Source organism: Coffea eugenioides, chromosome 11, assembly GCF_003713205.1.
Source record: "Coffea eugenioides isolate CCC68of chromosome 11, Ceug_1.0, whole genome shotgun sequence".
NCBI classification, from domain to species: domain Eukaryota; kingdom Viridiplantae; phylum Streptophyta; class Magnoliopsida; order Gentianales; family Rubiaceae; genus Coffea; species Coffea eugenioides.
Window position 1 is genome coordinate 11,400,822 of NC_040045.1, and position 23,902 is coordinate 11,424,723.

The following is a 23,902-nucleotide window of genomic DNA, read 5'->3' on the forward strand; positions in this document are numbered from 1 at the left end:
ATGCAATTTTAGTCAATTTTGAAAAATCATAGATATTCATAGAAATTAAGAAAAATTATGAAATTTTCACGGTAGAAATTTCTCTGAATCTATTTTCGAATACATGAACGGAACTCAATTCCAACTTTTCTACATCAAGATATAACAGATTTCCCAACACTGCTCAAGGGTTCCTGCGGAAAATTTTCAACAGCACTCACCCTTAATTTATTTACTTTTCCATTCAAATTCAACACCAAATTTCATCTCAATTTAACCTCAATCACAACCACAAGTCATAAGCCATCTATATACTTATTTAAGGTCATAATACCATTCAAATATAGCACATATATAGCTCAAATACCAATCACAATAAAGCTGAAAATTGGAAACACTAGGTTTGAATTCATGATCACAAGCTAGAAATTTCTATAGGCAAGTCAAACTAGCATATAAAACCTATATATTTCACATAACAAAGTTATCAAACCATGGCCAACCTTTAAGTATCACATATGAGTAGAAATTTCACCATAAAATTTGAAAATTGCCGTATCACTACTTCAACCATAAAATTTTCTCATAAAACTACCAAAAATTGAAACTCTAAACCACTAGTTTACACACATTTGAAGTAGACGAAACTTAGGGTTTCTTCCTCCAAAATCACTCCACTAAAATCTTTAATCCTCCTTGGTGAGCAACTTTTATGGAGTAGTTTACACAAACTATGGTTGGAACTCAAAATTCAAGCAAGAAAGCGAGGTGCAAGATGAAGTTTCTCTCCCTTTCTCTCCCTCAATGGTTCGGCCATGCAAGAACAAAGAATGAGGAAGTCTTGGTCAAATTTTGATTTTTACTAAAGGTGAGGAAAGGTTGGTTAAAGTCCAACTTTCAATGATGTCGCGACAAATGGCGCCTTAGGGTTTAATCTCATCCTCTTGTCTTCCAATGGTTAATCTATCTAGTTAATCTCTAATTATCCCTTAGCACCTTATAACATAACATCCCTTATGCAAAACTTCACTTAGTCATCAAATTTTTATCGCACTTACCGCACTTGCGGGTCCCACATCCATAATACAATTCAAACTTAGCATGAACTAACTTGTACCAAGAAAATGATTTAAAAACTTGACTCATTTATAAAAATATCTCGGAATTTAAGGTAATAAAATAAAGTAAAAAAATGTGCTCAAAAAATAAAATAAAATATAAGATAATTTTCCGGGTCCCAAAAAAAAAAAATTTCCAATTTCACTAAAATCCATATCAACCAAATCAAATATTTTTTTATCACCTTGAAGAGAGTCCGAGCCAATAAAATTTTCAACAATAGTTTTTTTCTTCACATATCAAATCAAAATTTTCTTCTTTCTTCATCAAATCAACAAATTCTTTGTTTTTCACTGATTTATCACTTCTAATTTCTTCAGATAAGGCATGCAAATCAAAACTTTCAACTTCATCAAAAATTTCAAAAATATTGCAATTGTCAACAAACAAATCTTCTTTCAAATTGACTTCACATGTCAAACCAAGTTTTGACTTATGATCAAACCCATAATCAAGTTCTATGAAAATATAGCAGAGATCTAATCAAAACCACTAAGGTGATTCATAATCACAAAAGACACTCATATATTATTCTTCAACAATGGATTTCTATATAATCTTGAAAAAAAAACTTTGCCTTTTTTTACTTGTATTCTTTTGACAAACCATAGAAAAAATTTATTTCAAAAACATCACACAAACCTTGCATACCTTTTGAAATATTTCTTCATTACCTCCTCTCATTCTAATATTTTGTCACACGTACCAGTGTGTGTAAAATTTTAAACTTTTCACCATTGACAAATTCTATCCTCATGGCAATTCAAAATAATTTAAGTACCTGAATTAAATTCTCTCCTTTCTGTCAAGTTTTCCTGACCCCCCTAACTAATTAACCAATCAAATCCCTCAATTGGATAACCAACAGCAATCAACAAATCTAACAGAATTCTTCTCTAATTTTTGCTATGATGGTCACAACAATCTGATAATTTTGAACCAATTTTATGGTCAAATTCTTCACCAACAACTCACTTTAGGACCAACCTCGTGGCCTAATTTAATTAATTGAATATTTTCTGGCAACCTTGTGTCCTAATTCTAATAGTGGAAACTGTGACAGCCCCACCTCCTCCTAAGGTGAACTAAAAGGTTCGGCGGACCGTCTGTCCAACTCTCGTCAGGACTACGGAGTTAAATCACACAAAACCCTGCATAAAGCGTGATGGATCCACAAGAAAACACACAATCAGAGACTACTGAGTTGGAAACATGATTTCTAAACCACACGGTGATATGGTATTTCGATTAAACACCTTAACGGAATCGAAAAAGAAAACGAAAACACAAACGGAAAGCGGTCACGTCACAATCTGGCCAGATTCGAGGCAATGAGCAACCCAAAATTTTTTCCAAAATCCCCTGCTAATCCAGCCAGATATCCGGCCAAAAACTGGCTGGATACATGGCCGGATTCGATGAACAGTTCCCGCCAGAAATTTTCTTTCTTTGGTCAAATGACGCGCTCGTCCGATCGTCCAATGGTTACAAGTAGCATCTCAACAAGTCCAAAGGTACCATCTCAAACGAATACACTTAACGTACATGATTAAACACTTATATATATACGTAGAAAACTTTACAAATCAAACGTGATACTTGATTAAAAGGCAATTAAGGTTTTGATTACAAAAGAGCTTAACAAAAGAACATTTACACTAGCTAGACCCTTTCTTCAAAATCATGGTTCAAAATTGTTGTTCCCTGTAAGGAAAACAAAGATAACTGGAAGGGGGTGGGCTTATGCTCAATGAGGTACCAAAAATACAAGTAATCACGAATCATGGCATTTCACTTTTAAGGTGCACATACACAACATATAAGGAAATGAACAAATACCTCAAATGGAAAGCATACAGGTGACTCTCAGGAGCCAAAATTCCGTCAACTTTCAAATAAAATAACTCGTCCAATAGAGCACCACTTTAACGCTAATTCCGTCCACCAAACATACTCCTCATCGGGCCCGAACACCTCAACAGAAATAGAAGTAGTAATACTCGAGTATACTGGAAATCCAGAGTCTCCAATATCCAAAGATTTCCCAGAAATAGACTACCGTAGTTCGTTATCTAATCGACTAAGTCCTTGCCGGCTCGACTCGAGTAACTAGCCACCAACACGCCCTAAACCACCAAGATAAAACAATTGAGACTCGATTATGAGTCATATGCCTAACCAAGTAAATTACCAATGCAACACAAAAGTATAGTTTTGGAGTGAAAAGTAGTAGTTGGTCCTAAAGACATGAACGATCCAAAAACCCTTTGCTTCTACCCAAAACCATACCTACAATGATTTACTAACTCCAAACTTTAGGTGCAAAATGAAAGTAAGAATAATTCTAGGAAAACAGGATTTTCCAATTTTGCGCACCACCATTTGAAAAATCATATCTCAAGATTCTTAAGTCCAAAATTGATAAAATTTATACCGTCGGAAAATAGACTCAAAGGGGTACAATTTCTCAGAAGAACATTTATAAGATTCATACCACAAGTCAGTCAAATTCAAGCCTCAAGTTGCTACTTCATCCAGTAAAAGACAGAACAGGTATGTAATTTCAGTCAAATTTGGAAAATCACCATAAATCACACAGACAGAACTAGGGTCTAAAATTTCATGGTTTGTAGCTCTATAAATCTAGTTTCAAACGCAACAAACAGAACTTCATTCTGATTTTTCTTCATTAAGATACAACAGATTTCCCATAACTGCTCAAGGGTCCTGCGAAAATTTCAGCAGCACTTTCCTTGTTTCTCTTTACTTTTCCAACCTAACATCCACCCAATCTCATCTCAATTCAGCCACAATTTCACATACAAATCATAAACCATTTAACACACTTAATTAGGGTCACAATACCCTTCATGTACAATCAATTAGTAGCTCCAAAACTAACCACAAGTACACATACAAATCATAGGCTATTCAACTCACCTCATTAGGGTTATAATACCCTTCAATCTTAGCCAATTAAGAGTTCAACAACCAACCATAGTAAAGCCCTAATTTTGGAAACCCTAAAATTGAAATTTTACTCTACAACCTGAAATTTTTTGCAAACACCCACAACTAACATATAAAAGTTTCAATTTACACCATATCAAACTATCATTCCATGGCCAAACAATAATTATCATATAAGGGCAGAAAAATCACCAATAAATCTGAAATTTATCTAACTCTACCTCAAATCATGAAATCTTCCACAAAATAGCATATTTAGCCACTAAAAACCACTAATTTACCATTATTAAGAACAAAGAGGGAATTTGTTGACAAAGTACCTTAGAACCACAAGAGATAAGGTAGCTTAGTGCTTTCTCTTCCAAAATCACTCCACCAACCTCTTTAATCCTTCCTAGCAAGGAGCTTTTATGGAGTAATTTGAGGTTTTAATGGTTGGAACTCAAGATTTGAGTTTGGAATTGAGAGACAAGTTGAAGGTTTTCTCTCTTTTCTTTCTCCTCAATGGCTGGCCAAAGCAAGAAAAAGTGAGGAAATTTTGGTCGAAATTGATTTCAGGAAAGTAAGAAAGCTTTGGTCAAGGTCCACCTTCGAATAATAACGCGACACGTGGCACCTCTAATGTTTATCTCATCCTCTTATCTCCCAATACTAATTAATCTAGCTAATCTCTAATCATCTCTTAATACCTAGTAAAATAATGTCCCTTAATACAAAACTTTACCTAGTCGTCAAAATTCACCACACTAAACACCCTAGCGGGTCCCACGTACAATATACACTACTAATGTCCCATAAACTAACTTATACTCGAAAAATTATTTAAAACTGTATTTTCTTATAAAAATCTTTGGTCAATTAATATAATAAGGTAAGGTAAAAAAATGGCACACGAAGAAATAAAATAAAAGAATATAAAATATGAAAATTTTTCGGGTCCTCACAGAAACACTCAAGATTAACCTCGTAGTCTAGTTCTGATACCAATTATAGAACCCAAATTTAGGGTTCGAATAATAATTGATACATGTAAGGTTACAGAATCATACACACACACACACACACACACATATAAACCAAGGGGTCAACAAGTCAAGTTTTACTACAATTACTTGAAATATGTTTGGATAACATCCTTTTTCGATTGGGTATGGTTTTGACTATTCCTATAGCCTATCAATTAGTTAACCATAGATATATTTTAGTTAATGGTCGTATAGTAGATATATCAAGTTATTGCTGCAAACCCCAAGATATTATTACGGGGAAGGATGAACAAAATCCAGATCTATGATTCAAAAATCTCTGGATTCATCCTCTCAAGAGGAATTGTCGAGCCAATTGACCCTTCACCCAGTCTAACACAAAGGATTAGCCAATCAAATAATAGATAGTAAATCGGTTGGTTTGAAAATAATTGAATTATTAGTCGAAGAATATTATTCTCAACAAACTTAAACTTAACTAAATAAGGATTTGGACATTTTTCTGCACTTTCATCAAAGTAAATTAACCTAAGGTTAAGTAAGAAAATTTGGGTTTGACCTGAATATTCTTGCTTTTATTTATCACAGACCAAAGGAATATTTTCATTCCTTCTTTACTCTTGACACTTACAGCATTTTCTTTCCTAGTATTTTATGCATCACAACAATTAGAAATAGGAAATCTATATAAAGAAAAGTCCAACAGTTGATATAGTGTTATTCATTTTCCATTATTCTTAGTCAAATCGGTAAATTAAAACGAAAAAAGAGGGATTCAAACCCTCAATAAACAAAAATCTATATAAAGAAAAGTCCAACAGTTGACATAGTGTTATTCATTTTCCATTATTCTTAAAACGAAAAGAGAGGGATTCGAACCCTCAATAAACAAAAGCCTGCATAGCAATTCCAATACTACACCTTGAACCACTCGGCCATCTCTCCAAAATAATGATTATGATCCTAAATCAAGTGAATATCTATAGATATATGTATGCATATATTAATGTATGTATAACAAAATAATGTTCTGCCAAGTGGATGATTAATCTTTTCACCACGTGGCAAAATAAATTATAAAAAAATTGTGTTGGTTATGTTTCTTTGTGAATTTTATTCTGTTCTTTTTTCTGACAACCAATCTATTAATTACTTACTTTATATAAGTTTATATGAATGGTATCTTCTTAATTTTTTCTCAATCAACACATATTTTTTCTTTTTTTTTAACCCTCTTTAGTCATGTTTTTGTTTCTATTATTGTTATTCATCATTTATCACCATTACTAAAATCTGGACAATCTATGCACGTTAGCAATAACGTAATGCTTTCTCCCTTTACTTCCTTTCTAATAATTCTTATTTTAATAATATGTTATTTAATAGATTTGCTCAAAAATTTTCAACATTAATCTTTTCTTATCTACAATATATATGTCTAACATATTTTTCATAAGGAAGTTCTTGATTGGTCGTCAAGTTTTCCCTAATTTTCTTATCAATCAACCGTGAATCTCTCTCTCTCTCTCTCTCTCTCTCTCTCTCCCTCTCTCTCTCTCTCTCCCTCTCTCTTTTAATTTTCTCAATTAATTTACCTAGAATTAAATACTTATCTTATACCTTTTGAGCATCTACTTTTTTTAACATTATATAACTATGTACATGGCATGATGCTAATGATAATGAACAACTAAATATATATATATATATATATATATATATATGATATATGAATTGACAAGTATAATTATGGCATGTTTCATCATTTTTCCTGACAAACTCAAATAGTTACTTTTTCTTTTATCCCTATGAAGTTAAATTATATTTATGTTTCTTTTTAACATCAGAAATTTCCTTTTGAATATTCACAATAACTCTTAATTTTTTCTTTTTTTTTTTATCTCAAAACCAAATTGTAAGATCAATCTTAATTTTTTCTTTTCTTTCATCCCAAAACAAAACTTTATGATCACTCTTAATTTTTTCCCTTTTCATCCCAAAACAAAACTTTAGGTAAGTCTTCAATTAACTTTCCCTCTTAATATGAGTGGAGTGGTTTTGGTCATGATTAGTGCATTATGTCATAAATATAATTCAATAATTTCATGCAATTAGCCTTTAAATTAGTTATTTATACCACAAACCACCATATATATACTCATATATATACATCCCAAATATGTCAGTTTTATAATTCTTAATATACAATTCCCAGGTATGTTTTGATCCACAATGTTATTTAAAAGCCTTTCAATATATTATGCACAATCTTGTCAAGGAACAGGCCAACAACTAGTTGAAAGAATAAAATAATCACTCAACTATTTATGTAGGAGAGAAGAATTAAATAACTCACACTATTATGATATCTCAAAACAATGGAAGAAAGCCACACCACAATAAAACCTTACAGATTCTTCTGAATCCTCTTAAGAAAAATACTCTAAACTACTATCCTATTATAACCTACTAAAATTGTTGGATAAGAAACAACTTATATCAACAATTACCAAATAAAACACATACTCTTAACTAACACAGCTACTAAAAACCTAACTCCAATAAAACTAATAAATAACCAACTACTTAGGCTAAGCTTTAAAAAGCTATTTTTGAGTGTAGATTAAGGGATTAAATCTCTTGACATGCATTTTTATTCAGAATTTCCTGAAAATTTTACTAGCATATGCATAGGCATCCATTTAGTTTGGTGGCGGTTCAGTTCCCTTCAGGCCCCCTTTTGACTTTCTTGGATCCACCCATTTTCCTTAGTGTAGAATATGAGTAAGTGTAGAATAGAAATTATCGTTTCCAGAAAAAAATACAACTAGTAAATGAATAAATAAAATTTTCTAAATTTGGTTTATTTTTCCAACATTGTTGTTACGACATAGTAGCTATGCTTGATTACGTTGGCACTCGTCTATATGTTGTACTACAGTAGATTGGTAGACCCTTATATTAGCTGTTGCTCACAAATGTTCATAAAGTATGGCGGCTAATAATCATATGGTCTGCATGGTTGAAATTAAAAGTGCATAGTTTAAAGAATTTTGATAATTTTAGATGCAAGTCAAACTGAAATCAAAGGGCATTAATGTCCAACCGTAATCAAAGCATTGAGACCAGAATTAAAAGGACATAATCATCTCTTTCTCTCGCCAACTTCATCTACTTCAAAAACATCATGGTGAATGTAATTGTGACTATGCGTTGAATCCAACTTCATCTATTGGAGATATTGAATCCAATATCTCCAGTGTGCGACTATGGGTCAAATACCATTGTGAAAACATCATGAACTCAATTGGAATCCAGTTCCACGATATGCTGAATGCCTGCTTGTCTGCCGATTTGTAACATTCAATCAATACTCCGTCCCACGTAGCCTTCTTGTCTACCGATGTGTAGTTTTGGGTCAATAATCTATTCCACGTAGCCTTCAGTAGTTGTAATCGACCGACCATACTTATAGTCTAGGTGAAATTTCAGCAAGGAATGGGTTTTCCTTGTGGGTAAACTGACTTCTATCTTAAATTATTAGAATTTTTTAAACTATGCACTTTGAATTATTCAGTTTTAGTCAGAGACAAAATTTGGATCAAAGGACCAGTACTTGACAACAGTGATAGTTGAGGAACTTTCTAGGTGCTTTACTCCGTGGTATTTTAAGTGCTGACTGAATTTAGAGGCACTTCAGTGGTATCATGTCAATTGGTTTCGAAAAAATATTAAGAATAATGGAATATTCTAACTACTTTATAAAACTCTCAACAATGGTGCAATATATTTTACAATGAGAAAAACAATAATTTTAATAAAAAATAGTTTAACAATTAAAAAATCTAATAAAGTTTTGTACATATATTCAAGCACTTTGCTTGAAAATTGTCAAAGGTTTTTGGGTAATTGTCAAATTAGGTATCTCAAATATTATGCTTTTAGATAATTTGGTACTTGTTGTGACATTTTAACTAATTTAAGGCAAAACGCTTTACTTTTAAGCTCAAATATGATTGCTAAGTGTCTTCAAGGTATAAAAAGAATCACTTTGTCCAGTCTAAAGAATTGTTTGTGAATTTCAAGAGTCATATAGATTACTTTTAATTTTTATACTAGTGCAGTACAGAAACTAGATAGTTCTTTTTTGCAATTTTATCTTCAAATCATGTCACTAGAACTTGTTTTGAGTATTTATGAATTATGCAAGTTATCAAAAACATTTTTATGTATTGTCTATAAAAGTACTAATTTTGAAATTGTTATTCAACATGAATTGCAAAAGTTTTTGATAGTTTTATAAAATAAACTAAGAACTTTCTTAGCCCATTTTTCATTTTCTCAAGATATTTTTAATAGAAAAAGACATTATGGTTGAATTGATATCTAAAAATTTTATTTGGTATGTATTTAAGGTACATAAAGTTATTTTCATTATTGTAATAGGCAAATTTTAGGAACTCTATCAATTGTTCAGAATTGTATACTTTTTTAGTATTTTTCACCCACACCAATGGCATGTAAATATATATATATATATATATATAATGCTTCCTCAATTTCATTATTAACTCCTAAGTTTGCTCTAAAACTAGGAGGCAAAAACATGCTTTGCACTGTGGAAATGTAAAATGCCTTACCCAATTTTGTATAAATTGCAAAGCAAAATATATGAAGGAATAGAATAGTGGTCTATATGCAAAAGGTATGCCTGATTATTAGCAAAGTCCAAAAGGAATAAATCTTCAATTATGTAGTCTTCGGAGATAACCTTGTTTTGTAATTTTTGTTGCATGCAGAAACCATTTGCAAAAGAAATCTCAATGACTAAATATTAGTTTAAAAAAAGATAAAGGACACCAAAGTAAGGAAAGAAACACTTCAAACATTTATTATCAAAGCTTGATAAATGCAACCAGTAGCTAAACATTCATCATCAAAGCTTGATTCGCTAAACAATTGCAACTAGTTACTAAATATCAAACTTCTAGTGTTGTGGATCCACTTTTCCAACCATGGTTCGATTTTGGATTAAGAGAAGAAAGCAGCATAAAAAGCTGAATTTGTTGGAATAAAATCAGCGTAAATTGGATGGCCGATCAAACGGAAAATGCAAAGTGCCATGGATACAGCTTTTCTCCAAAGACAAAAACCAATGGTTGTAAGAAAAGAATTTGATGGTTACAAATGGTAACCCACAGAACAAATTAATATAGAAGGAAAGAAACAGACATAAACAATATCATAATCCATTCATGCGTATAAGAAAAGGGTGGCCTATACAGATTGAAATGACAATTGAACCATATTAACCAACAATGTCATGGAGCAGAAATTAGCTAAGAGAAGCTGAAAGCGTGAATTAAGTACCGCGCCTTCAAGTAAGAAGCTTCAAGCAAACGGCAGGCGTGGAATACTGGCTCACGCCTTTATGAAGTAAAGAAGACGTGCGAAATAAAAGAAGATTGCAAGAGGAGGCGTGGAATCCAAATCACGCCCTTCCTGGGAATGAACTCAAGCAACGTGAACTTCTGAGCTAGTGGCTACAACAGATTCTGTTAAGCATCACATGGCCGAGCTGGATTAGGAAATGACAAAAGAGCTGGTCATTAGCTAGCTCTATATAAAGATAGGATTAGTAGTGGAAGGATAGCATATTTCTGTTAGCAATTATAAGGGATCATTCCCTGAGTCTTTTCTCTTTCTGTTTCCCTCATTCTGTCACTTCCCTTCCCCTTCCCGCCAATTCTGTAATCTGCTTATTGATCAATATCAATATCAATTCATCGATTATTCTTCGGTTATTATTAATTTTCCCTGTTATTTGGTCCTTTATTCTGCGTTCGTCCCATAAATCAATCCAGTGGAAGCTGGTCTGTTGCATGTTTACTGTTCAATATCATCACAGTGGTATCAGAGCTAGCTACAAGCCATTGGGACATGACTAAGAATCAGGAGGAAGCTCTGAGAAGGGAACTCACTGAGTTGGGGAGTGTGATGAGGACTTTTGCCAATAAAAATGATGGGGTAGAACAGTCGATAAGGGCAATGGAACATAGGCGGGAGAGCACAGATAGGGCCATAAAAAATTTAGATCAGAAATATGAAGGGATGATGAACATGATGGCTCAGATCATGGCCAAACTAAATGACAAAGGAAAGGAGGTAGAAGGGGGTAGTTCTGGGAGTGAGACTAGGATAGCAGTCACCACAGATACAGCTGAGAGGGTGGGGAGTAAAGGTGGAGCCAGGCTACCAAAGATGGACTTCCCTGCATTCGATGGAAACAGCCCCAGAGAGTGGGTTAGAAGGGCGAACAAATACTTCCAGATCCATGGAGTGGAGGAAGGCCTGAAGTCAGACATTTCTCAGCTCCATTTCCAGGAGAAGGCAGACATCTGGTTCCATGGCATGTACCACGAGAAGGGGGTAGTCCCATGGAAGGAACTAGCAATGGCAGTCTGTGAGAGGTTTGGAGAGGGAGATCCAGAGGAGGCCATAGAGGAATTCAACAAACTGATGCAGACAGGAAGTGTCACTGAGTACCTAGAGAAGTTTGAACAACTGAAATCTATGGTAATGTTATCTCTCCCTGGTCAACCTGATTCCTATTACAAATCATGTTTCCTTAGTGGCTTAAAGGAGGAAATAGTAAGTATGGTTAGGATGACCAGACCCCACACCTTAGCAGACACCATTGAGGCTGCAAAATTGCAGGAAAGGAACCTGGAAGCCATTAGGAAAACACAGGGAAAGATGATGCACAAATATACGCCCTCACCTGGTATCCCACCTATTAACAAACAAAACTTCACCCCACATACCAAAATGAAGTGGCCTAACTTCCAGTATAAGAAACCAGAGACTTTTTCCAACCAAAACACCAAAACAGGAACTCATACAGCAAACCAATTCAGAAAAATCACCCCCTCTGAACTAAGTTACAGGAGGGAAAAGGGGTTGTGTTTCAAGTGTGCAGAGCCATATACACTGGGGCATATCTGCAAACAAGCTCACCTAAATTACATGCTGATAGATGATCCATGGGGAGCAGGGGAGAACTCAGATGAACCAGGGAAGGAGACAGAGGAATTCTGTGATTGTCCAGAAGGGGAATTGAGTAATCAAAACATAGAAGTGTCCATTCATGCGTTGGCAGGAGGGACTGAGCATAAGACACTTAAACTTAAGGGTAAGATAGCAGGAATGGAGATCATAATTCTGGTAGATAGTGGGAGTACTCACTGTTTTATTGATGAGAGGTTAGCAGAAACCATACAACTACCAGCTATTGGGAATCCATTAACAGTCAGGGTTGCCAATGGTGAGCAACTAGAGTCCAGACAGTTACAGGGAGCCGTACAGTGGGAAATGCAGGGAAACAAATTCACACATCAATTCAATACCTTGAAACTAGGAAGCTGTCATATGGTCCTTGGAGTAGATTGGCTAGCCAGGTATAGCCCTATTAAGTTTGATTTCAGGCAGCTCTCCATGAGGTTCCTGCAAGGAAGGCAACCAGTGGAGTTGAAGGGAGAAGTCAGCAAACTCAAGCTCAAGGCCATCAAGGGGAGTAAACTAACAAAATGGAGGAAAAAACAGGCATATGGAATATCTGCCCAGCTGTGTGTGTTGGAGGAAGGGAAGGAGGACACTGAAGTAATACCAGCAGAGATGAAGAGTTTGCTGGACAAATTTGAAGGAGTATTTGCTGAACCTCAAGGCATGCCTCCCAGGAGGAGCCACGACCATAGCATCCCACTGAAGCAAGGAGCTACCCCATTCCAGGTCAGGCCATACAAGTGCCCTTATGTACAGAAATCAGAAATAGAAAGGTTGGTGAAAGAAATGCTACAAATGGGAATCATTCAGCCTAGTAATAGCCATTTTGCATCTCCAGTATTACTAGTCAAGAAAAAAGATGGTAGTTGGAGGTTCTGTGTAGATTACAGACAACTGAATGAACTCACCATGAAGGACAAATTTCCTATGCCTCTAATAGATGAGCTTCTGGATGAACTGCATGGCTCAAAATACTTCACCAAAATTGACTTGAGGGCTGGATATCATCAGATCAGGGTCAAGGTGGAGATATACACAAGACAGCTTTTAGGACTCACCAAGGCCTTTATGAATTCAAGGTTATGCCCTTTGGGCTGACGAATGCTCCAGCAACATTCCAGAGCCTTATGAATCATGTTTTCAGGGATCAACTAAGGAGGTATGTCTTGGTCTTCTTTGATGACATACTAATTTACAGCCCTTCCCTGGAAGTACACCTACAGCAGGTAGCAGAAGTGTTGAATCTATTGCAGGAACACCAACTTTATGTCAAGAAAAGCAAATGCTCTTTTGCACAAACAGAGGTGGAGTACCTTGGCCACATTATCTCAGGAAAAGTAGTGAGGGCAGATCCCAAGAAGGTGGAAGGAATGATGAACTGGCCCACACCAACCTCTGTCAAGGAGCTCAAAGGATTCCTTGGTCTAACAGGATATTACAGAAGATTTGTAAAGGGGTACGGGGCTACTGCAAAACCTCTCACCATGTTACTAAAGAAGGATGGGTTCCACTGGAGTGCAACAGCAGATGAGGCTTTTCAGAAACTCAAACTGGCAATGTGCAGCACTCCTGTACTAGCCCTGCCAGATTTCACTAAGCCATTTGTGGTTGAAATAGATGCATGCTATGGAGGAATTGGAGCAGTACTGATGCAGGACAGGAGGCCAATAGCATTCCTAAGTCAAAGCCTGGCACCCAGGAACATGGGAATGTCTATTTATGAGAAAGAATTGCTAGCCTTAGTGACTGCAGTTACTAAATGGAGACACTACCTGGAGGGGAACCACTTCATCATAAGAACTGACCATCAGAGCCTTAAGTATCTCTTGGATCAAAGAATCACTACCTCACTTCAACAGAAATGGCTCACCAAGTTGCTGGGGCTCAGCTATGAGATTCAATACAGGAAAGGGAAAGAAAATGTAGCAGCAGATGCTCTGTCCAGGAGGGCAAGCAGAGAAGAAGGAGATTGTTCTGAACTAATGTGTGTCATTCCTGAATGGATAAAGGAGGTTATAGAAAGCTATCAAGGGGATGAAGAGGTACAGAACATGGTCAGACAGCTGCTGCTCACACCTGGTAACCCTTCAAAACACTCATATCAGGATGGAGTGCTCAGATACAAGGGCAGAATAGTGGTTGGCTCAAAAGGAGATGTAAGGAAGAAAATCATTGCTGCAATACATGGATCGCAGCTGGGAGGTCATTCTGGAATCCAGGCCAGCTACTTAAGAGCCAAGCAGTTGTTCCATTGGCCAAGGATGCACAGGGATATCAAAGATGCCATATTACAGTGTGATACATGCAAGAAATGTAAGGATGAGCACGTTGCTTATCCTGGTCTCCTGCAACCTCTTCCTGTACCACAGTACTCATGGAGTCACGTCACAATGGATTTTATTGAAGGACTGCCAATCTCAGAGAAGAAGGATACTATCATGGTGGTGGTGGACAGACTCACCAAATCAGCCCACTTCATCAGCCTCTCACATCCTTTTGATACCCCCACAATAGCCAGACTCTTTTTGGATCACATCTGCAAGCTGCATGGAATTCCCTTAAGCATGCTATCTGACAGAGACAAGGTGTTCACCAGTCAATTCTGGACTGAACTCTTCACTTTGTTGGGTACAGACTTAAAATTAAGCACTGCCTATCACCCCCAAACAGATGGCCAAACTGAGAGGGTAAATCAAGTGCTGGAGATGTACTTAAGGTGTATGACACATCTGGAGCCAAAGAGATGGAATGCATGGCTGTCCCTTGCTGAGTGGTGGTATAACACTACCTATCACACAGCCATTCAGATGAGTCCATTCGAGGCCTTGTATGGAATGGCACCTCCTCAGTTGGCAATAGGACCATACTCTCATCCCAGAGTAGCAGCAGTGGAGGACCATTTGAAGGATCGACAAAGGATGGATGGAATTCTCAAAACCAACTTACAGGAAGCTCAAAACAGAATGAAGTTCTATGCTGACAAAAATAGGAGTGAAAGATCATTCCATGTAGGGGATTGGGTCTACTTAAGGTTACAACCATACAGACAAATGTCTGTGGAACTGAGGAGCAACACCAAGCTATCTGCTAAATATTTTGGCCCTTATCAAGTGATTCAGAAAATAGGAGAGGTAGCATATAAACTCAAGCTACCTGAAGGGTCAAAGATTCATCCTGTGTTTCATGTATCATTGCTTAAAAAAAAGGTAGAGGAAGATACAACTCCAGTGCTCCAGTTACCAAACCTAGATGAAAAAGGACATCTGAGGGTGGCACCAACAGCAATCCTGGATCGCAGGAGCATCAAGAAAAAGAATGCAGCAGCAGTGCAATGGCTTATTCACTGGTGGGGAACCACTCCTGCTGAAGCTACCTGGGAGGATGCAGAGAAGATAAGGAGAGAGTTCCCTGGATTTCAATCTTGAGGTCAAGATTGATTGAAGGGAGAGCAATTGTCATGGAGCAGAAATTAGCTAAGAGAAGCTGAAAGCGTGAATTAAGTACCGCGCCTTCAAGTAAGAAGCTTCAAGCAAACGGCAGGCGTGGAATACTGGCTCACGCCTTTATGAAGTAAAAAAGACGTGCGAAATAAAAGAAGATTGCAAGAGGAGGCGTGGAATCCAAATCACGCCCTTCCTGGGAATGAGCTCAAGCAACGTGAACTTCTGAGCAAGTGGCTACAACAGATTCTGTTAAGCATCACATGGCCGAGCTGGATTAGGAAATGACAAAAGAGCTGGTCATTAGCTAGCTCTATATAAAGATAGGATTAGTAGTGGAAGGATAGCATTTTTCTGTTAGCAATTATAAGGGATCATTCCCTGAGTCTTTTTCTCTTTCTGTTTCCTTCATTTTGTCACTTCCCTTCCCTTTCCCGCCAAATCTGTAATCTGCTTATTGATCAATATCAATATCAATTCATCGATTATTCTTCGGTTATTATTAATTTTCCCTGTTATTTGGTCCTTTATTCTGCGTTCGTCCCATAAATCAATCCAGTGGAAGCTGGTCTGTTGCATGTTTACTGTTCGATATCATCACAAACAACTTGTCTACTGCAAAATAGTTGCAGTCGAGTTCTTTAACAAAAACTACATGATATACATAAACTAAGAATGAAGTCTAATAAAGCAGTCCTCTAATAGAAAAAATGCACATATCAAGGAGAAAGCTAAACAAGATAAAAGGTTACAATAGTAAATATAACAGAACTCGCCTTCCTAATCCGATTGGATGAATGCTTAACATAGCACAATAGCTTCTTTCCTTTCAATTGCTCAACCACATGATCATTTAGTCTAGCATTCTAGAGTTAAAAAAAAATAGGGGCACAAGCATAAATTATATAAGTATGAATAATAAAAAAGAAGAAAACAAAGGCAAAAATTGCAAAATGCAACAAATCCAATTATCAACAAATATAGAAATTTGTAGTTCTCATACAACTCTGCATGAAGATTGGATCCTCAACAAATGTGATCGTGATTTGGAAATGGGATTTGAGTACAGAGATAAATAACTTGTTTTTTGTCGAAATTGCCAATTGGTTCTCAAGGTGGTGAGTATTATAATGCTTGCTAGTAGATCTCTGACTTTTATGGTCTTACATTCCCATTGCTCCCCTATCAGAGAATCGTAGGAAAGGGAAAAATTCTTAAGTAAATTATCAGCAAACCAAGGAAAAAAAGAAGATACAAGTGACAAAAGGCTAAAAGGCAAAACAGGAGAGCATGGAAAATGGGCTAAATTATCACTAAGTAAAGTGTGAGAACCCTAGAATTTTTATATTTTCTTAGCCTATTGTTTATTCTCATTTTCTCTCGTAAGTGAAAATTTGTTAACTAATCGTTTTAAACAAAGGAAGCCTTGTTGTTATGTGTATTTGTGTGTGAGATATGTATATATGTGCATGTGTTGGAAGTATGGTTGGGCACGGCAATCGAATTCGGGAAAAGAGGAAAAATTTTGTGAAAAAACTGGAGGGCCAAATCCGGCTAGATCTTGGCCGGATTGCTTGAGATTTTTGAAAAAAAATAGTTTCGCCTCTGGCCTGAATCCGGCCAGGAATCCGGCCGGATTGTGAAGTGGCACAGGCGGCCACCAACTTTGACCGCCTGTTTCCTTCTCTTTTTATACAGTTTTGGCACCAAAATATCTTCATTTGCTCCCTTGTCCAGCCGTGGCTTTGAGAGAAAGAAAGAAAAACTCTCCATTTTTCCAACTTCAATTTCTACTTAAATCTTGAGTTTTAACCGATAGATTTTCAAACTACTCCGTACAAGTGCTAGCTAAGGAGGGGTGAAGGTGATTGTGGAGTTGTTTTTGGGAGTGAAGCTCTAAGTCATCACCTTTCTTGAGTTATAAGGTGAGTTGCTAAGCAAGTTTCTTTGTTGTTTTGATAATAGTATATTAGTGCGTGGTGGTTGCATATGCTATATTGTGGATGATTTCATGGTTTTAAGTGAAGTTGGTCCAATTTCCGATTTATTGGGGATTTTTCTGATTTTATATGATAGTCATGGATTGGACTTGGATTATTGGTTTAAAATGGTGTTAAATGGGACCTTTATACGTTAATTGCGGTTGATTGCGGAAAATTTCCGCTTGTGGGATAATTTCCGATTCTAGGGTTTCAATTTGGGGGTTTACTTATAGTTGGCTCCTAAGCTTCTAGTTAGCTTTGATTGAAGGGTTTTGTGGCCTAATTGGATGTGTTTTATTATTTATGAGTTGTATGTTTAATTGTGGTTGAATTGTTATGAGAATGGGTTTTTGGATTGTAAGGTGAAAATGTAGAATTTAAGGGGAAATACCGTCCGTTTATTTTCTTGTAATATGTATGAGTTAAAGTGATTTTGGAAACGTGTTTTGTGCCGAGTTGGATGTATTTCATTGAAAATGTCATTGGTTCTTTAAAAAGGTGTTCGAGGGCTAAGTTTTTATTTGAACTTGTATATATTCGTTTGGGAAATACCATGATCGTTTTACCCTTTTAAAACATGGTACCGCTTCAGTTTGGAACTCCAAATGTTTATTTACTCTGTCCCAAAATAAAAAGGTATGAGTTAGGGTTTTCTCGGTCACAAGTGAACTCCTTTCAAGTAAGATTTAAATGTCCTCCTTTTCACTTGATTTTTATCAAGACATTTGTCATATAATATCTACTCGAATAGATAGTGATTTTGGGTCACATAAACGATTGAGACAAAATATTTCTTTAGCTTATCTAGTTGAATTTTGAGTTGTCTTTGGTCCGAGTGTTTTCCGTTGGAAATTTTATAACCCTTTTAAGTTTAGTTTTACGGTTGGGTTGTGAAACCCTAGTTATTTCCGCCCACAGGTCCAAATGCCCTCATTTCACTTTAAAGTCATTTTATACGTTCTACTCATCATTTGTCGGGTTTCTTCGATTTCACTTACTTGCTTTGTAATATTCTTTCTCATTGAATCTTAGGTTTTCTCGGTGACTGAGGGTAATATCCGGAAGGATATTTTGCACGTTGTTTTGCGTAAATAGGTGAGTGTTCCTTGTTTGCTATATTTTCCTTGACTTCATGGCTTGTGTTATGGTTTGATAATGTGTTAAGTGCTTTCAATGATTTCCAAAACGAGTTTTCTAGGCGAGTGTGTACTTTATCGCACTCGACCTAAATGATTGTGACATTTTCACTAATTGAACGATTGGAACGTTATTTGTGCATGAATGTAAGCCTTTCGGCTAAACTGGGCCTTGCCCCTTGTTACCGATCGACTCGAGCCAGAAGCGGACTCGGTCGGGTGATTTGGTGACCTGAGTGAATGTTTGGTATACTCGAGTATTACCTTGAAGTCTAGTGGAGCCTGGCCAACGTCCGGGAAGGGGGTGAATGAAATGAATGAACAAATGAATGAACGAGGGTTTTACTTACCAAAAATACATTTTCAAATGATTGGAGAAATAAGGGAATGAAAGGAGAATGAATGAACGAATGAATGAATGGCTCCTTGTGAGCACGTATCCTTTTAATGAATGTGTTCTTATCGCTTTCCTTTGTAATGTTTCTTGAGTTATTGATTGTTTATGGTTAATGCATTGAACCTATTGCTTGATTATATGTTCGGAACCTCACTGAGCTTTTAGCTCATCCCTTTAGTTTTGTTTTCCTTAACAGGGGAAGGCGAGCAAGGACGAGAGCTCGGTGTAGACTAGCTTGATCTAGTTCTTTTATTTCTTTTGTAATGGTTCTCAGCCTAGCGCTTGGCATGGGGTATGAAGAATTGAGAACCTTTGTATATTCAATGGTTGAACTCCCTTTTGAGATAGTAATGTGTATAAGTTTTTATTTAAGTTTTGGATCGTCGTTCTATTTATTCATGTGGTTTTATTCTGGTTTTGTTTGAGGACGGAAGTGAACGACTGAGTCCCGGCGAGATCTGGGCAGGCGGTCCGCCGAAACCTTTGGTTCACCTTAGGGGGAGGTGGGGCTATCACACAAAGTAGCAAAAAGGCACAATCAAGCAAAGTGGGGTGAAAAAAACCACTACACCACCAACTCTTCAAAAATCTCCTAAAAATAGCAAAAACACTCCCAGTGCTCCCCTTTCAGAGAATCGTACGAAAGGGAAAAATTCTTAAGTAAACTATCAACAAATCAAGAAAATAAAAAAAATAAAAAAAAAAACAAACGGATGATACAAGTGACAAAAGGCTAAAAGACAAAATAGGAGAGCATGGAAAATGGGCTAAATTATCACTAAGCAAAGTAGCAAAAAGAACAAAATCAAGCAAAGTGGGGTGAAAAAAACACTACACCACCAACTCTTCAAAAAATCTCCTAAAAAATTGCAAAAAAATCCCTTTTCACTAATGTAGAAAAGGAAAAGGGAAAAAAGGAAAAAAAATACAACCAAGCAAAGTGGAAAAAAACTACTAAATCACTAGTTCTTCATACCTTGACTTTTCAGATATTTCGAAACACCAAAACTAAGCATCACAAAAAAATAAAGAAACCATAAAAACAAAAACTGTAAAATGATAAAAATGGTACACCCAAATGTTGCCTAATATTTCCCATGCATAGAAATAGAAAGAGAAGAGGAAAACATTATGAAAATTGAAAATATACTTAAAAACTTCTGATCCCTTAGAAAAGCCAATTCGAACCCAATTCAGTGCTTCTATAGATCTTTAAAACACCCAAATGCTACCTAATATTTCACCTGAAGAGAAACAAAAAGAGAAGAGTAAAGAATTATATTAGACCAACTGAAAGCAAACAAACAAAAAAGTTTAAGAAAAATTCAGTGATTCTATATACCTTTAAAACACCCAAATCCAACCTAATATTTCGGTGGGAGAGAAACAGGAAGAGAAGAGAAAAGAATTATATTAGGCCAGCAGAAAGCAAATGAACAAAAAAAATTAAGAAAATACAAAAAAGGAAACCTGTTTGAACCCCACCAAAAATCTTCGAAAGACCCAAATGCTACATAATATTTCGTTTGGAAAGGAACAGGAAAAGAAAAGCAGCAAAAGTAGGAGACAAAGTTTCAAAGGTTGGAAAATGCAAAATACAACCAATAACAGAAGAGAGCGATGAAGAGGAAAGGAGTGAAGAGAAAGTTTGAGGAAGAGATGTTTGTATCTAATCCTATGTCACTAACAGAGAGGATTAGAGGAATGCATATAAAGTAAAAAATTAAGAGAAATAGAAGAAAATGAAGAGAAGATAAGAGGCGGCCTCTAAATCTCTGAATTAGGGCTTAAGTCTAACTTAGGGGTAGAAGAGATTTAATAACTTAAATCTGCGCAATGCCCTAAACAAGCGAGAAGGAGAGTCACGAGAGCACGACAGAAGTCATGTGCAAAACGATGAAACTCTTGGCTCTTTTATTACTTAATAAGTGGCTTGCCTTGCTCTTTGCGCAGAGTTGCCATGATTTGGTGATGGTGTCTTTCTTTTTGGGCATGTGTTTTATGGTAATAGGAAAAATGTTAAGTGATGCTATTAGTTGGCTAGTAATAAAGTTTAATAATATTTATTAATAAAAAATATTTATTAAGCAATTGTCCGCTATAGTATGCTTGTTAATAGAAATTACTGAGGAAAAAAGCACACTGAAGAGAAATCAAACAGAGGGAAAAAATGAAAAATAATTGACAAATAAAAAATGATGATAAAGAATAAAAAGGATACTATTATTGCTATGCTATTGAAATGAAGAAACAGATAAATAATGGATAAAAATAGCAGTGATGAATGTGTGTAAAGAACATTAAAAATAAAGGGATGTTTTTAATTATTTCATAAATAAAAAAGGAAAAAATTTGGAATGCAGAGAAATCTAAATACAAGGTATTTGGAGTAGAATTGGTAGTAAATATTTCACTAAATTTAAATAAGAGAAGTAAAAATTCTAAAAATGTAGAAAAATATGCAGTAAAAATGCAAAATATGTAAAATAATTTTTTTAATCATGTGCTTTGCATTCAAATAGAATTCAATATATTTAATTATAAATGATTTAATGTTTTTGTGAGGAATTGAGAGGTATTTGAAGCATAATTAACAGTAAATTATTTAACTAAATTCAAGGGAAAAAGGAAAAAATTTGAAAGTTAGAGAAATTTGGAGTAAAATCTATGGGATGGTTTTTCTAATCACATCATGTTTATTCAATTGGAGTTCACCACATCCAATAGAAAAGATATCAGTATTACTATACTATTAAAATTAAGTAATAAACAAATAATGTACAGAAACAATAATAGTAGATTTGTCTAGAAAGTATTGAATAAGTGTCTAATCAAGATATCTTTTATTTTTTTATCTAATATAAATAGAAAATATGTGGAATAAAATTTATAAATTTGGAACAAAATTCATGGAATCTTTTATTATAGCATTCATTTATTAATATCAATACAATGTAATCCATTCGTTCGACTTTGATAGTCTATTTTTTTTCATCCATCCTAAATTATAGTCTACTTTTCAATTGAAAAATATAATTAAATTGTAATTTCTCTAAAATATCTTTATTAATGTACTTTATTATCAATGAGTATAACCTACCTTATTTATTAATTGCTTAGATTCATGGTTTGAATGGTACAATTTTTATAGTATTGTTATTGTAATTAATGTAAAGGTATAATAATTAGTGATACTTTTGATATTAGTTTAACAGTATTTTAAGAAAATAGTAGACTAGATTTAATCTTTTAACCAAGTTAACTAGATTTTCCAAAACTATGTGAAAAAAAAGACTATCAAAATAAAACGGAGGGAGTAATTAGGACATAATTTATCAAGCAAAAAGCTTTTCAAAGAAGCAAGCAGGAAAAATTAAATTCAGCCTTGCATTCTCAATGTGTAGTGATTTCCAGCTGTTAAACATTAATTTTCTATTATCTAAAAGTCATTGAAACAATTGGAGCTCAGCGCATTTAACACAAAAAATATTAGCATAAATATTTTTTTAGCAACGAAGAAATAAATAAATGGTGCATAGAAATAGTAATAGTTGTTGTATCCAAAGAGCATTAAACAAGTTTCCAATCAAGGAAGCTTCTATATATTTTTTTTTTTTGGCTAAAATAGAGGAATTTGGAGCAAAATGTATCCTGATTTTTTTGTTAGATTATTAGATTATGTTCACTAATAGCAACCATCATTCACTACTATAGAAAATTTTGAAGCAAAATTTATCCTGGAATTTTTTTGTTACGGTATGTTTATTAATACAAAGTAATAGTTAGGAAAATGTCATTTAAGGAGGGGAAAAGCTGCAAGAAACAAGAAGGAAATAATAAATTTTGCTTTATATATTGTTTGTTTAATCATCTATAGCCATTATTATTTTTTGGCTATGTAAAGCGTACACAATTAATTAAAGCTCACCATTATACTTTACGTAGACTTTATATGTTGTTTGTTTAATCATCCATTGCTATTATTACATTTTGACTATTTAAAAAGTATGCAAGTAATTAAAGATCACCATACTTCGTTTTCTTTTTCAGCAATTTAGAAAAATTTTGAACAAAATTGGTATTAAAATTTTCAATTGAAGTTGGGACAAAATTATACTAAAATTTACTTTTTTCACGCAAGTAATTAATTGATGCATAAAAATAGTAGCAATGAATTCCTGCAAAAAGTGTTATATATAAGTGGATACTAAAGGGACCTTTTATTTATTTATTTTTGGTCAGACAAAGTTCACCATACCTCTTTTTCTCCAGTAATGTAGAAGAATTTCGAACAAAATTGGTATTAAAATATTCAATTGAATTTGGAACGAAATTATACAATTTTTTTTTCTGAATTTGTGCAAAAAGTGTTATATAAGTGGCCACCCAAGGGACCCTTTATTATTAATTTTTTTTGGCAGGAGTGTGGACAAAATTTGGAGTAGATTTTTTGGTGTGGAATGTTGATGAAATTTGGAGCAGAAATCATACTAAAATGTTAATCTAAATTTATATTTTCCTAATGACTACAAAAGATAGTATCAGTCCAAAATCAGGCACTTTTTTTATTAGGCTCAGACCATGGCAAAACAGGAACAAATTGTGGCTCATCATGCGTTTTTTTTTAAAAGGCTTAGATCATTGCAAAACCAAAGTTGTGAGCACTCGAGGAAATCAGGTGTGTGCTTTGCATTTATTTTATTTTATTTACCTTGATATTGGAAATATTACATATAATGAATAAGTGGTTAAATTAAATGTCTAATTGAATTTCTATGAAATCAAGAATTAGAAATATCCTAGATTGGTGAAGAAAAATTTTTATGAATCA

At 34.9% G+C, this 23,902-nt stretch overlaps 1 protein-coding gene across 1 annotated transcript; it reads left to right on the forward strand.

Moving 5' to 3' along the window:
- Positions 1-10,994: 10,994 nt before the first annotated feature.
- LOC113751950 lies at positions 10,995-13,214 on the forward strand. The gene has a single exon (XM_027296094.1). The coding sequence runs from the start codon at positions 10,995-10,997 to the stop codon at positions 13,212-13,214; it is 2,220 nt and encodes a 739-aa protein (XP_027151895.1).
- The last annotated feature ends 10,688 nt before the right edge of the window (positions 13,215-23,902 follow it).

What these genes read in the sequence shown, in the direction of transcription:
- LOC113751950 (XM_027296094.1), top strand. Translation starts at nt 10,995, where the DNA reads ATGACTAAGAATCAGGAGGAAGCTCTGAGAAGGGAACTCACTGAGTTG.